This window comes from Megascapheus bottae, chromosome 6, assembly GCF_031878675.1.
Source record: "Megascapheus bottae isolate mThoBot1 chromosome 6, mThoBot2.hap1, whole genome shotgun sequence".
Lineage (NCBI taxonomy): Eukaryota > Metazoa > Chordata > Mammalia > Rodentia > Geomyidae > Megascapheus > Megascapheus bottae.
In genome coordinates, this window is record NC_143514.1 from 66,924,590 (window position 1) to 66,940,157 (window position 15,568).

Genomic DNA, 15,568 nt, shown 5'->3' on the forward strand with positions numbered 1-15,568 from the left:
CCCCCGCATCATGGAAACTGGCGGCCCGCCCGGCCCCGCCGCGCACCGCGTTCCCGCGCCGGGGCGCTGGACACCGGAGCCCCCGCGCCGCCGGCAGCGCCCAGCCCTCCGCAGCCGGCCCGCGGCAGCCACCCAGGGCTCGGGGTGCGGCCGGCTCTGCGGGGTGGCCTTCGGGGCGGCGGCGGCGGCGGGGCGCAGGGGGCGGGGAGCGGAGTTCGAGTCTGCAGTCTTCGGGCTCAGGCCGCGGGGCGGGTAGCGGGCTCCCGGAATCGGGGTCCGGCTCCAGTGCCGGGTCACCCTCCCGAGTCGGGGCGCACCGTGTGCACTGGGGCGGGCGGCGGGGTGCAGGACTCGGGTCCAGGTCCTCGGGGGGCGCCCGGCTGGCACACAGCGCTCAGCCGCGGCTGGCGGCGCCCCGCGGGGCCCGGGGGTCTCGGGAGGCTCCCGGGGGCGGGGCCGGGGCGGGGCCAGGGCGGGGCTCCGCGCAGACCCAGGCGGCCCCGGAACCGCCGCGCGCGGACTCGGACCCCGACCCGGCCGGGCACGGAGGCGCCAGGTGAGCAGAACTGGAGGCTGAGCCGCCCCCCAGACACCACTTTTCCTAACTTTCTGTCTGGCTCCTCCCCTGGGATGGGCCTGGGGGCGGGAGCCCGGCCTTCACTTTCCCCTCGGCCCGAGAGGGGGCGCGGGCGACGGGGGACCCCGGAGAACCCGGCGCTCGGCTCGGGAGAAACTTCTCGGGACCTGGGCATCGAGTGCCGCCGGGCTCCCGCCTCCCCGAGGTCCCCAGCCGGGTTCCGGGGCTCCCCCAGCGTGCCCACGCCTTCGAGTCCGGAGCCTCAGAACCGGACCTCACGTCTGAGCTGGGCGCGCGTTCGGAGCCCGGCAGGCCAGGCAGGGAGCCGGGCGACCTCTCCGAAGTTGGCGCTGGGGGCGCCAGCTTTGGCCTGCGGCGGGTGGCCGCTGTTCTGGTTCCGAGCTGGGGACCGGGTTCCATACTCGGGGACAATGGGGAGCCAGGCCTCGCTGCTCCCGATCGCTCCTGCGGCTGTGCCCAGGGCTGGCGGACCGGAGCCCCGAGGCCGTGTGACCCCCGCTGGTTCCCTGGCGCCGCGCGGGGCTGCGGGTTCCATGGGTGAAAACCATGTTTGGGGCGCGGGAGCCGCTGCTCCACGTTAGGCCCAGACCTGGCGCTGCCGTCCGAGACGGGCCTGGCGTCCCTCCTGGAGCTGCGGGCCGGGCCGGGCGCGAAGGCCTCTCCGCGAGGTCCGGCCCGGGCTCCCGGTGCTCAGCCGCTCTTGCCCCGCGGCCCCGGCGCCCTCCCTTCCGTGGGGGGCCATACACGCCCAGCCTGGCCACTCTTGCCCCAGCTGGCCGAGAAGGAACCAAGTTGCGGGACCCAGACCCCGGGGCGCAGAGGCGGTGCTGCCGGGGCCGGGACGAGGTCCATTGAGGCCTCCGGCGGAGGAGGCTGGAAAAGGAGGCCAGGCAGCGGGAAAAGGGGGGATGATTCATCCAGGAACCCGAATGGGAAACGCCGCAATCTGGGAACAGCCTTGCCTGGGCCGACGGGGGAGCCGGGAGGGGAGTCCGTCCGGCGAGGCCCTTTCGCCCCGGCACTGGCAGCCTCTGGCCTCCGGCCTCCGGCCCGGCCGCTGGGGGGTGGGGAGGCCTCTTCGGGCGGAGTGGAAAGGAATCTGGACAAAGCCCGCTGCCGCCTCCTCTCCTCTGACTGGCTGGTCTCGGTGTGAGCGGTCTTCCCGGAGTCTAGCTCAAGTCTCTTCTGCTGCAGCTCCAGTGCTGACTGAGGAAGTCTGGAAGGAGGGGGCGGGCAGGGAGAGGCCGGAGTCGGGGACACCCCCTCCCTCCTTCCCACGCTGCGGTATGTAAGGCGCAGTGGGGGGGCCTGCGCGAGCGACCCCGGCGGCCCCGTGCGCTCGGGGCGCCCCCCCTTTCCGTTACTACGGTGCGGCCACGTGCGGGGGTGGGGTCGGGCCCGGGCGGTACTTACCGGGGAGACGCGGCGGCCGGGGCCCACGCTTCCCGCGGCGCAGACCCGCGGGCCTGCGAAAAGGACGCCGGCGGCCGGAGCCCCGCAGCCCGGGCTGCGCCAGGGAGCGGCCCGCGGCCCCCTCCCTGCTCCCCGCGCGCGGGCCGGGCCAACTCCTGCTTCTGCCGCGCGTCCCTGGCTCCGAGCTCCGCTGCGGAAAACCCGGGCGGGGGCGGCTCCGGGCCTCGCAGCCCGGGAAAATCCGGGGGTGGCCGCCAGGGATCTCCAAGCGGCCAGGGCGAGGAGGCCTCAGCTTCCCTCCCGGATTTGGGCCCCGGGCCCGGAGCTCCCCACCCTGGTCCGTCGGGTCAGTCCCCGCCTTCCCGTCTTCTCTCCGCAGAGCGCCCGGACGACAGCAAGATGACGGCCGGAAGCCCGGGAGACTGCGTGGAGGTGCGGAGGAGCCCCGAGGGCCGCGTCTCCCGCCTGGGCCGCCGCCTGGGCCGCCGCCGGCGCCCGCGCTCCCCGCCCGAGCCGCTGCGGGTGCGGGCGCGGCTGCGGCTGCGCTCGCCGTCGGGGGCGTTCGCGGCTCTGGGGGCGCTCGTGGTCCTGGTGGGCATGGGCATCGCGGTGGCCGGCTATTGGCCGCACCGCGCTGGGGCCCTGGGACCCCGGGCCGCCAATGCCAGCTCACCCCGGGTCAGCGAGCTGCGACGCGAGGGTCGCGGTGCGGGCCGCGCCCATGGACCGCACGAGCGGCTGCGGCTGCTGGGGCCGGTGATTATGGGCGTCGGCCTGTTCGTGTTCATCTGCGCCAACACGCTTCTGTATGAGAACCGAGACTTGGAGACCAGGCGGCTCCGCCAGGGGGTGCTGCGGGCTCAGGCCCTGCGGCCCCCCGACGGCCCTGGCTGGGACTGCGCCCTCCTCCCCAGTCCCGGCCCCAGGACTGCTGGAGCCCTGGCCTGCGCAGAACCAGAACACTGGGACTTGTCCCCGCACCGGGGCACGTCGCCCGTGCCGTCAGTGCGGAGTCTGCGTTCAGAGCCTGCGAATCCTCGCTTGGGGTTACCGGCCCTGCTCAACAACTACCCGCTGAAGGGCCCGGGGCTGCCCCCACCGTGGGGCCCGCGAACCCAGACTGGCCACGTGATCATCACCGTGCAGCCCTCCGGCTCCGGCATTGAACATTCCAAGTCTCTGGATCTGGGCCTTGGGGAGCTCCTCCTGGGGGCCCCAGCAGCTCGGGACTGTGCTCACCGAAGCTGGCCACGGCTGGACCGCCTCAGTCTGGGGGGGTATGCCAAACTGGGAGGAGGAGACTTGGGGGCCCGGGTCTGAGAAGCAGGGAACAATCTGCTATGAGGCAGCGCCATGGACCACGGTGACAGGACCAGAGGACCAGTGGTCCGGTGTCTTAGTAGTAGCTGCTTCTGTCACATCCTAGGTCAGGATGGATGCTCTTGACCACAGCGGCCACTACGGCCTCCTGACCTGCATGTGGGCAGAGAAATGCCCGTCTGCTCACTGGGCTTAATGGGCTGGAGAGGTGTGTTTTAATGTGGAGTGCGGAGACCAGCATGACTCGGCCTCCATCTGTGGCCTTAGCCCTGGACCGGTCCCTGGAGGGGGTGGAGGTCCAGGCCAAGGTGATCAGGAGATGCATGGGGTGTTCTGGAAGACCCTGATGGTGGTGGGCAAGGACCCTTAAGACTTGGAAGGTAGGTTGGGATGTCTCATATGCACTGGTGATGGACTTTGGGCCTCTGGGAAGCTGAGAAACCTACTGCCATCCCGGAAGGGGATTGAGCCTTTGACTCCCACCACCTAAGACCCTTTCTTCCCGTGACCCCGGGGGCTTCAACCCAGTAGGGTCTACTGCCACTGCCTTGCCCTGAGGTCTGATTCTTCCTTCATCCTGGCCTGTGCTGCAGCAATTCCCTCTCACTGATAGGCAGCATTGATCAGTTCTCAGGGGGCCCCTTCTACAGATCTGGTGCAGAACTTTGGCCAGTGTGGGTAGCTTAGACTGTGGCTTCAGTTTAGGTCTCTCCCACCCAGGCTTATTTTTCCCTATGCTACTGGAGGAAGAGAAATGGAAAAGTGGATCAGTCCTTGAAGGCATTTTTTTAAGTTTATTGAAAAATGCAATACAAGAAGCAAGACCAAACACAGATCTCAACACTACAACCACTTCCCTTGCTACAAAAGACCCAAACAGCAGACCTAATTATTGCCTATTTAATCTAAAGGTTTTTGCCAATGTAATTCTGCTGCCATAGTTCTATTTTGTCAAGAAATGTAAACAACTACTTGATATATGATTCGTAATTTTTAAAAATTTTACAAAGCTCCTTCATTTTTTTGTCACCAAAATAGTACATTTGCGAGATTTGTAAAAACAAGTAGCCTGGGGCTAGCATCCTGGACAGTTCCTGTAAGCATCAAGGGTGGTGGTCTCAGCATCCCCCAGGGATACACAGTGCTGGCCTGGGAGAGGGGGGACCGGTGCTCTGACAGGTCCCCTGCAGGTAGACTCCCTGGGCTCATGAGGACAGGTCTTGCTTTGTGGGTGAGTGGCAGAGATCTCATGAGGAAACCTTTAATTCTGAAGTAAAATAAAATTGCAGCGAGATTTGTTACTGTGGTGTGTCTGAGTCACTTTAGGAAAACAGCTGCCAAGCCTCTGACCCTGGAAATGTCACTCCCCTCCCCTGTCCGCCATTTCTACCTGGACAGAGTTTGTTCACACTCACACACACAACTGCAGAATGAAAAAAAAAATCCAAACAATTGCCAAACCTCGAGATCTTATTGCCAGAGAGGGAGGAAGGGGGAGGAGGCCTGGAAAGATGCTAGAGTTCTTTGGGTCCAGAGAGAGACAGAGGCCGCAGAGAGGAGGCATGGGCGAGGTTGGAGCTGAGAAAAGTTCATGCCCTCAGGTCCAGCGTCGAGGTCCTGTGCTGTTAAACTGCTGCACTGAGCTGGATCTCACAGAATACTTGGGGTGCTAAGTGGACCCCTGTCTTCTTCCTCCATCTTCTCCATCCTAGGTTTTAGCTCTGAGCTAGGGAGGGGGAGGCTCCTTCAATAGGAAGTCTAGCTCTGGAGAAGCCAGCTGATGCTAAGCTTGACTGATAGGGAGGGGGAGGGAGGGAGTTCTAACATGCCACCATTTCAAACCCCACATCACAGCCTATAAGTTAATTCCTGAGAGAGGACAGTCTGCTTCCCTCGAGCCTGTCCCATGTCCCATCATGCCCTCTCCCCTGCTTAGAGAGCTGTGTGTAGGCAGTAACAGTCCATGTGAGAACAAAAAGGAAAATGCACACACAAAAGTCAAACAATTCAGTTCACCTAAACAGAACTCAGTAGGGGCTGAGATATCCTGCCTAGTGGTTATTGACTTCTCTCTTGCTCACTTCCCTAGGGCACCAAACGACCGCTGTCATTGACACACAGTCTAATCTCACGATGTTCCTTTCCAGTCTAGAATCCGGGTTCTAAGAAGTTTCCAGGCAGTTCCGCTTGTGGAGAAGCAAGCTGAGGACTAGAGAAGCCCTGTTTGATTAAAAAAAAAAAAATGTTCCCAAATCCGTACTAGGAATTAGGGGCACTAGACCTCATTTTCAAAATGAAGCTAGAGAAAAAGAAAATATAATAGTAAAATAAAAACTAAATTGGACGCCTGCTACAAAAGCAAGCCTATAGAATTTGATAGAACTCAGGCAGTGAAAGGAAATGAGGAGAGGGCTTTGCACCCCTGCCACATGGTATTATGTGGGAGAAGTGGCCACCGAAAGCCAATACCTTGCTTGCTGAAGGATCTTCTAGGCAAGTGCTTTAGAGAGCAGGAAGGTCAAAGACCGTAACTCAGAGTGCTCCTTAGTGGAAAAGCTCCTTAGTTGGAGCCGAGGAAAAGGCCACCATTTCTCTGGGTGAGGTGCACACTCCGAGAACTAGAAGACCTTATTTTAAAAACCTCATTAACTTTCCTTCCCCAAACCACCACTAAAAATGTTCTGCTAGAACATGGCTTAAAAACAAAACAAAAGATCTGTTTTTCCATGTGTTTCAGTCTTCTGAGCTAAGAGCTTGGGGCACTGGGTAAAGCCATGGCTTCTGATGAGGTGTCAGGGCAGTGGGGAGGTGAAGGCCACAGATATGTTCAAACATTCACAGTATCAGATGCATTTGAAGCAATTTCTTACGTCTCTGACTTAAGGAAGCTCCAAAGTAGAGAGGAGAAAGGGAGGAAAACACTACAGAGGCCTGCCTTATTAGACGCACCCTCATCAGGGGATAAGACTTGTATCTGGGGTCTGTGGATCAGAGCACTTGCCCTGCCTGACATGCTGGTGACGTTATATAATTGGCTTTGAGGAAGAGCTGGTTCACGAAGTTTCTGCTGTCATCCAAAGGGTAAAACTTGGGGAGGAGAGAGTATCCCGGGGAATTGGCTTTGGCCTCCAGCACAGCTGTCAGAGTCTCTGTAGGATATCCTGAAATCTGTAGGCCCTTTCAGTACTTGGGTTGAGGATCAGTGAAGAGAAGCTAGGTTGAATGGGTTACAAACCATCCCATTAAAAAACAACAACAACAAAACCCTAATTCTTCAAAAACAGTTCATAGAGTGAAAAGTGGAACAATTTCTGGTATCACAATATAGAAAAAGGTCTTCAAAAGGATCAATGATATCTAGAAGAATCTCTTGGTATAAATTCCAAATAGAAAATGAAGTAAATTTTCTGGTGGTTTAGCATGATCTTGAGTCTGACTATTGCAGGCTGGCTTCTTTAGCATTTCGCTGGTTTCTCTCAGGTGGAGGGAGGGCAGGGAGTGTGGGGAAGGATAGTTCCTAGGGGAAAGAGAGAAACACATTTTTAAATCTTGTGAAGGAAAACGCTTCCCAAGGCTATGGTCAACTTCCAATGACCGTAAGTGACAGAACTGAATACTGGGCCAGTGGCTGATGTTTGTAATCCCTCCTGCATAAGGAGGCTGAGATCTGAGGATCCCTGTCCAAAGCCAGCCCAGGCAGGAAAGTCCATGAGATTCTTACCTCCAATCAACCACCTGAAAACCAGAAGTGGTGCTGTGGCTCAGGATGGTAGAGCACTAGCCTTGAGCAAAAAACGTCAGGGATAGGGCCCAGGTCCTGAGCTCAAGCCCCATGACAAACCAAAAAAAAAAAACAAAAAGAAAGAGAGAGAGGGAGAGGGGAGGGATGGAGGAAGGGGGAAGGGAAGGCAGAAAGAAAAGAAATAAAAGAGAGAGAGAGAGAGAGAGAGAGAGAGAGAGAGAGAGAGAGAGAGAGAGAGAGAGAGAGAGAAAGAAAGAAAAAAAGAAAGAAAGAAAGAAAGAAAGAAAGAAAAAAAGAAAAGAATATTGGGCTTGAGCTTCTGATGACTGATGACCTGTACAAGTCCACGTGGACTACCTTTAGGCATGAATTCACCTGGATGTGCCAAAGCACTTTCCTGCTTCTAGTGTTCTGTTCTAGCCTCAAAGCTTTAGCTACTTTCCCAGAGCCTCTTCAGGCCTCATCCTTCCAGAAGCCCTGGTCTTGCTGTCTTTGGTTTTGTTCTTCTCTCGCCCTCCCGGAATCAGGCTCAGAGATCCCAGAGATACAGAGTGCCCCAGCAGCAGAGAGAGTGCAGGGAAAGGTGAATGAAGTATAGGAGGATTCCAGAGATGGGTAACGTTTACACCAAGTTTGGGATATTACCTTTTACCCACCACTGCAGGCACATTAAGACAGGAGGACACAAGTGACCTAACTATTTTGATTAGAGCCAAATACTTAAAAAAATACAAAGGTATTTATTAAAGTTTATGAAGATGTAAGACAAACTGATTACAGCTTCCAGCCTTGTGTGTGTGTGTGTGTGTGTGTGTGTGTGTGTGTGTGTGTGTGATGTTTGTGCATGCTAGTATCAGTGCCTGGAGATTTACTTAAGGCTGATACCTTATCATGTTGAGCCACAAACTCTATTTCTGGCTTCTCATTCATTAACTGGAGATGGGGGTCTCTCAAATGTGTCTGTCCAGTCTAGCCTCAAACCTCTGTCCTCCGATCTCAGCCTCCTGAGTCAATAGGATTACTGGTGTGAGCCACCAGTGCTCAGACCTTCTAAAGTTACAATTATTATCTTCAAACAATGGGGCCAGATACTCAATACCCCTGTCTTTCTTTATCAAATTGCAATGCAGTCACCCTAGAGGGGACCCAAGGTTCCTGTTGGAGCTCACTCAGGCTAAGGCAGCTCCTACCTGAGCTCATTCCTCAGAGATCTCAGTCTCTTGATGGACGACCACCTTGGTCACCGACATATCCGGATGCTGCTCCTTCGCCTCCTTGATGGCTTGTACGAGGACCTGTGAATGGGAAGCAGAGCCTGTTGCGCCCCGAGCAGCCTGGCTAGCGAAGGAAGGCACTGGTCATTTCAGACAATGTATTAGGGAAGCACTTAGGCCATGCAGATCATTACCCGGAGCTTCCACTATCCTGCATAGTGGAGGCTGCTGGCCAACAACACAGAGGCAGGGAAGGGTAGAGCTTTTCCTTCAAGGGGTCAGATGGAGACTTCAGAAGCTCAGTGATGGCTTTACTCTATGCCACACCCTGGTTTAAGCACATCGTTGATCATTGATTTAATCCTTGCAGCAGCTGAATGGATATTTCTACTTACAGATGAGTAAGCTGCAGGTGAAATTAAGCGCTTGTTTGTCTCATAGCTAGTAATTAAACTTTTCTCTTTACCACACTGTCTGGTGGGTTCCCAGGGGGCCCTGGTGAGAAAGGCTAAGATCACACAGAGAAGGTCAAAGGAGGGCACAGCACCACTCTCCCAGCTGTCAGCCACTGTCTGCAGTCTCTTCCCACCCCCTCTTCCCCAGTACTAAAAGACTGTCTGGAATTCCCCAGCTGCCTGCGCTCTGGATCCTGAAGACCACCTCTAGGAGGGACAAGAGAAGAGGAAAACACTTCTGACCTCTCAGCTTCCTGAAAGGTATTTTTGGACTTGCCACTGATAGACCCCTGCTCCCCCTCTCTGAGCCTGTTTTTCTAACCCACTGATTCCCATTTCACACCTAGCTTAAGCACTCACCAGCATCTCTGCCGCTCCCTCTGTGGGAAAACCCACACATACCTCTTTCCTGAATAGGCCTTCCTAATGTGCAGCTCTCCTCAGCCAGAGAGAGCCATACCCATGTCTCCTGGATATTCCTCAGCTTCTAGGAAAACTGGGGGACCTTGGACAAATCACCCCAGACAAACCTTGTGATGGCATTTGTGAGAAACTGTCGCTCAGAGCATCACACAGGTGATGCTCCCCATAAACTATGCCCCTGCATCCACTGCTCTGCAGTGTAGTAAGGACTGAGCACCCAGCAAGGGCTCCGGGCAAGCAAGCTGTGGGCTTCCCACTTGGGCTCTGCAGCCTTGCTTCTGCCCCAGTACTCCCAGCTCTAAGACTCAGCCTGCTGCCAAGGGAACTGCCAGCACTGCAGCTTAGTTTTCCTTCCTTGCAGGCAGTCAGCTCATCAGCATAAAGGCCGCAGAGTTGTAGCTCTGGCAGTCCTGTCAATGATTCCAGAAGCATCTGCACAGTCTCTTCCACCCCCTCTTCTCTGCGTCTAACCTCACCCAGCAGAGAATAGGGAACATTAATCCTGACCTTATTATTTGATAATTGCTTGTAGCACACAATTAGCACCTAATTAGCATAAAACATAGAACTTTCAGCACCCAGAAGGGCCGAGAAATTATTTGAATTAACCCACTCTCTTTTAGGAGAAGAAAACCATCAGTGATTTGCCCAAGGTGGCACAGGAAGTTAGATGAAGGACAGAGCCCCAGTCAGGGGACAGGGGCTGTGCTGGTGTCTTGGCCACCATCCTGTGCTATCCCCGCCCTCCCCCCACGCACAACCCCCTAAGTTTCATCAGCCCTTGTGGCATTCCATAGCTCTGGTATCCTTTAGCCCAGGTTGAGGGCACTGTTCCTCCATCTACTCAGATCCCACCATGTACCTGTCACACAAGCACATCCAGGACCTCACTATCTGAACAGCAACTATCTATAACCCCCAGTTGATAGCTGAAAAAGCAGAGTCTTAAGAACCAACCCTTGACTCAGATCTTTGAGCCCAAAGCCCCTGCTCCTTTCACAGCACTCCTAGCTTCCTCATCTGCAGAGCCTCTCCCTACCTCAGGTCCATGGGGCTTGAGTCTCTGTTTCAAGGGCTAAAGTAGCAGGGATGAAGCCGTTAGCCGTATCCTTTGAGGTATGCACATTGCCGCACCCATCTATCTTCCACCTTCCCATCTTCACTTTCCTCAGCATTCCTACCTGGTCATGGTCAATGTCGCCATCTCCCGTGATCACAATTCTTTTTTCAATCCGGGTCTCCGAAATCCCACCTTTTACAGTCTATAACCAAGGGTTGGTGGCCATATGATATCAGAAATATAGCAAGAGAAAAACACCAAAACAAGTACAGATTATTATATACATTTGCTTTTTAAAATTATTTTTGCTGCTGGTCACTGGTGGCTTATAACCTATAATCTTAGCTACTCAGGAGATTGGTATCCGAGGATCATGGTTCAAAGCCAGCCTAGGCAGAAAAGTCCAAGAGACTCTTATCACCAATTAACTGCTAAAAAGCTGGAAGCATAGCTGTGGCTCAAGTGGCAGAACACTAATCTTGAGCAAAACAAAAACAAAAACTCAGGGACAACATCCAGGCCCTGGATTTAAACTGCAGGACTAGCATGCAAAAAGTTATTTTTGAAGACTGACCCTAAGGTCTGTTATATGCTATGCAATCATTCTACAACTAAGCCACACTTCTATTACTAATCTGAAAGTTATATTCCAACTATTTGTGGGGAGAGGGATTTGTTTCTGGGAACAGAACTATAGACTTGTGTAGGTAAGCAAATACTTTGCCACAAAAATGTATCTGCAGCTGTTTTAAACACTGTTTTGGGGCCTGGGAGTTAGCCTAGTGACAGAGTGCTTGCCTAGCATGCACAAAGACCTGGGTTCAATTCCTTGGTACCACATATATAGAAAAGCTGGAAGTAGTGCTGTGGCTCAAGTGATAGAGCACTAGCTTTGAGGAAATCCCAAGGACAGTGCTCAGGTCCTGAGTTCAGAACGGGCAAAAACAAAACAAAAACCACCTGTTTGTTTTGAAAAAGAGTATGATTAGGTTGCCTAGGCTAGACTTGAATTCACTTTTCTTTTGTGTATATGCTGGTACTGGGACTTGAACTCAGGGCCTTAAGCTATGATTTGGCTTTTGTGCTTAAAGCTGGTGTTCTACCACTGGAACCACAGCTCTACTTCCAGATTTTTGCTGGTTAATGGAGATTAAGAATATCACAGAATTTTTTGCCCAACTGGATTCAAACCACAGTTCCTCAGTTCTCTCCCCTCTGAGTCTCATGGAAGCCAGGTACAGATGGCTCATGCATGTAATCCTAGTTACTTAAAATGCTGAGATCTGAGGATTGCGGTTCAAAGCCAGCCTGGGCAGGAAAGACCGTGAGATTCTTCTCTCTACTAAAAACTACAAAAAAGCTGGAAGTAGAACTGCAGTTGAAGTGGTAGAATGCTAGCCTTGAACACAAAAAGCTCAGAGATAGTGCTCAAGCCTGGAGTTCAAACCTCAGGACCAGAAAAGAAAGAAAAGGAGAAGGCGGAGAGGTGGGGAGGAAGGAAGGAAGGAAGGAAAAAAAGGAAGGAAGGAAGGAAAAAAAGGAATGAAGGAAGGAAGGAAGAAAAAAAGAGTCTCATGGATTTTCCTGCCTGGGCTGGCTTTGAATTGCAATACTCAGCCTTCTGAGTAACTAAAATTACAAGAGAAAAACTCTGTTTATGGATAGAAGTCTTTGTTGCCCAGGGGTGGTTGCAAGCTCTGTATGTCACTGGATTCCTTAAGGAAGCTCTGTTACCTTGGTAATCTGAGTTGTGGTGGTACTACTTGTGGTCTCAGATGTGATGGTCTGAGCTGTCAGCAAGACCCCTGGGTCCAAGTCTCCATTGTTGTCATCAGTCTGTAGGAGAAAGCACAGCTGACTTATCACCATACTGCTCAGGAGGCTGGTGGCTAAGTGCTACAGGCTACAGCGTGGCTCTCACATATACATTCTAATGCCAAGATCCAGTGACTGCTTAATTAACAAATACTGTAAATCCTTGGGAACAAGGTTTCTCCTAAGAGCTAGATGGGTAAGATGCCTGTGTACTGGGTCAGTGAAGAATGAAAAGAAAGAGGAGGCACAAGTTCAACAGTGACACTGAGTGTACATGTCTATAGTGGTTTATAGATTACAAACAGCTTTTAAAACAACTATTTAATTATTTAGGTGCTGGTGCCAGAGCTTGAACTAAGGGCCTCTTTGTCACTTGGATTTTTTTGCTCACAGCTGGCACTCTTCTACATGAGCCATGCCTCCAGTTGTAGCTTTTTGCTGATTAATTGGAGATAAGAGTCTTGAAGATTTGCCTCTGTCCAGGCTGGCTCTGAACCTCCATCCCTCGGCCTTCCAAGTAGCCAGGATTATAGCTATGAGTCACAGGAGCCTGACCAAGATTGATATTTTGATTAGCACCAATTACTTGTACAAGGAGGTTTTACTTTGAAATGTCCATATATGTACACAACATAGCTGGTCATACTCATTATTCTCTGTCATCCTCCCTTTCCATACCAATCTCAACAATGCTCTCCCCATAGTGTCCCCATGCCAGACATGACCTATTTTATATTTCTGTCCTTCATCACTAGCATTTTCTTTAGCCAAGACTACTTATCTACCTCAGATTCAGACACTACTAATTCTCATATTCCTACTGTGTATCAAGTTTATCATGCAGCTGGTATCTCTTCTCTATCTCTCAAAATCTGAGACAGGTGCTACTATTATATTCACTGTACAATTAGGAAAACATCCAGGGAGGTTAAATAATTCGTTCAAGGTTCTATAATTAGTAGGTATTTGAACTAGGACACAGATCAGACCAAGAAACTTCTTATTTGAAACTAGATTTGAGTCCCAGTTCAGACAAAAACTTGCTGTGGGACCTTGTTTTTCTAATTTTTATTTTCATTTTTTGTCAATCCTGGGGCTTGAACTCAGGGCCTGGGCACTGTCCTTGTGCTGTCTCAAGGATAGCACTCTATCTTTTGAGCCACAATACCACTTTCGGCTTTTTCTGTGTATGTGGTACTAAGGAATCAAACCCAAAGCTTCATGCATGCTAGGCAAGTACTCTATCACTAGGCCATACTGCAGCCCTATATTTTTAATTTCTAAAAAGGATACTATAACATGTGCTTTGCCTATATCATAGCAATGTCGTGAAGATTAAAACACATTATGGAAATAAAACTGTTTTAGAAACTACTGTAAGGATACAGAATTGCATACACCCCCTCCCCCACAAAAAAAAGGACAGACGCCAGTGGCTCACACATGTTATCCTAGCCATTACTGAGATCTAAGGATCATGGTTTGTAAATTAGTTAGGAAAGTCCATGAAAATGTTTATATCCAATTAACCACCAAAATCTAGAAGTGGACTGTGGCAAGAGGTAGAATGCTAGCTTTGAGCAAAAAAGCTTAGGGACAATATCTAGGCCCTGAGTTCAAACCCTAGTACTGGCATACGGGGAAAAAAATGAAGTGATTTAAAAAAGATGACATACTATTCATCCACAAAGAAGAGTAAACTATTGATTTATAGAATGTGGATGAATTGACAAAGTGTAAATGGAGTAGGATGAAGGAGAATGTTAGAGGGGGTGAGGTTAATCACAATATGCTATGTTAACAGTGAAATCTCCCTATACAACTAGTGTCTGTTAATCTTTAAAGTATTGTATTCAGGGCTGGGAGTTTGGCCTAGTGGTAGAGTCCTTGCCTAGCATGCACGAAGGCCCGGGTTTGATTCCTCGGTACAACATACATAGAAAAAGCTGGAACTGGTGCTGAGGCTCAAGTAATAGAGCTCTAGCCTTGAGAAAGTCCAAGGACAGTGCTCAGGCCCTGAGCTCCAGACAGGACTGGCAGGAAAAAAAAAAAAACCCACATACACACACAAGCAAAACTAAGCCATACTCTCAGAAATCAGGGCAGTGGCTGCCTAGGGGTTAGGGACCAAAGGGCAAAACTATGATGCAAATTTCAGGAGAAATGTTCAGAACCTGAGTTGTATTTTGGACACACAGGTGTAGACAATTTGTCAAAACTGACCAAAGTGAACATTTTAGTATAAACAACTTTTGCACAGACATGCACATGCATGCATATACATACAAATGAAAAACATTTTTTGTTCCCTCTCTTATCCTATACCCCAAAAGGTAGAGATTGTGAACAATTTTTTTTCCCAGTCGTGGGGCTTGAACTCTGGGCCTAGGTGCTGTCCCTGAGCTCTTTAGCTTAAGGCTACCCCGCTACCCCTGGGCTTGGGCGCTGTCCCTGAGCTCTTCAGGGACAGGGTAGGTTACCACCCTACCCTGGAGCTACAGCCCCACTTTTGGTTTTCTGGTTAATTGGAGATAAGAGTTTCACAGACTTTAGTGCCCAGGCTGGGTTTGAAGGGCTGGCTTTTAACCTCGATTCTCAAATCTCATCTTCCTGAGTAGCTAGGATTACAGGAGTGAGCCACCACACCCAGCTGAACATTTTTTTTTTTTGGCTAGTCCTGGGCCTTGAACTCAGGGTCTGAGCACTGTCCTTGGACTTTCTCGAGGCTAGAGCTCTACCACTTGAGCCACAGCACCACTTCTGGCTTTTTCTATGTATGGTACCAAGGAATTGAACCCAGGTCTTCGTGCATTCTAGACAAGCACTCTACCGTAACTAGGCCAAACTCCCAGCAGGGATGAACAAATTTTTGTAAATGGTATTTGGACTTACTTATCAAACAATATATAAACAAAAGCAGAAATAAATTAAAAAATAACAGCACAGTAAATAAATAACAATATAAGGCAACAGATACGCATTATCCCACCACATGGGAAGGCCCAGGCAGAAGGATCATGAGTTTGAGAATTATACGGAGGGAAGCCTCAGTCTGGACCACATAGCAAGACCCTTTCTCTAAAACAAAACAAAACAAAAAAACCCAATAAATAAATATCTGGTGCATATGTGCCCTTTCTTTCTTTCTTTCCTTCTTTCTTTTCTTTTCTTTTCTTTTCTTTCTTTCTTTCTTTCTTTCTTTCTTTCTTTCTTTCTTTCTTTCTTTCTTTCCTCTTCTTCTGCTTCTCCTTCTTCTTCTCCTTCTTCTTCTTTTTTTGTGGGTCATGGGGCTTGAACTCAGCCTGATCCTTGCCCCTGAACTCTTCAGCTCAAGGCTACTGTCCTACCCTAAAGCCAAGCCCCTTTTTCCTTTTTTTTTTCCTAGAGGTTATTTGGAAATAAGAGTCTCAGGCTCTTTTGTGCCTTGAGCAAAAGAGCTCAGGGAGGGGGGAAAACAAGATGAGGGGTGAGGGTGGGGGCAGGGAAATGGGGACCAAGACATGTGAAAGGGTATCAATGTATGGGAAT

General features: G+C 51.7%; 2 protein-coding genes across 17 annotated transcripts in view; one reads left to right on the plus strand and one right to left on the minus strand.

The window, feature by feature from the left end:
• Positions 1–528: 528 nt before the first annotated feature.
• Positions 529–3,927, plus strand: Tmem200b (transmembrane protein 200B). 2 transcript variants are annotated; one of them, XM_090335413.1, is made up of 3 exons: positions 529–556; positions 1,793–1,882; positions 2,391–3,927. In XM_090335413.1, the coding sequence occupies exon 3, from the start codon at positions 2,411–2,413 to the stop codon at positions 3,329–3,331; it is 921 nt and encodes a 306-aa protein (XP_090191539.1). In that variant the 5' UTR covers positions 529–556; positions 1,793–1,882; positions 2,391–2,410; the 3' UTR covers positions 3,332–3,927. The 2 variants fall into 2 exon arrangements, with proteins under 2 accessions (XP_090191539.1, XP_090191537.1); XM_090335411.1 differs by lacking the exon at positions 529–556 and having other exon boundaries at positions 911–1,882.
• A 60-nt stretch (positions 3,928–3,987) lies between these two features.
• The window catches only part of Epb41 (erythrocyte membrane protein band 4.1), a 132,975-nt gene continuing 121,394 nt past the window's right edge, over positions 3,988–15,568 (minus strand). For 2 of the 15 annotated variants that reach the window (XM_090335429.1, XM_090335416.1), the window contains 4 exons: positions 11,960–12,061; positions 10,347–10,427; positions 8,264–8,368; positions 3,988–6,848 (listed from right to left, as the gene is read on the minus strand). In XM_090335429.1, coding sequence (XP_090191555.1) covers positions 8,270–8,368; positions 10,347–10,427; positions 11,960–12,061 — 282 coding nt within the window. In that variant the 3' untranslated portion in view covers positions 3,988–6,848; positions 8,264–8,269. Of the gene's footprint in view, positions 6,849–8,263; positions 8,369–10,026; positions 10,428–11,959; positions 12,062–15,568 lie in introns of those variants that run through there. The other 13 variants (XM_090335427.1, XM_090335422.1, XM_090335426.1 and 10 more) reach the window with 12 other exon arrangements.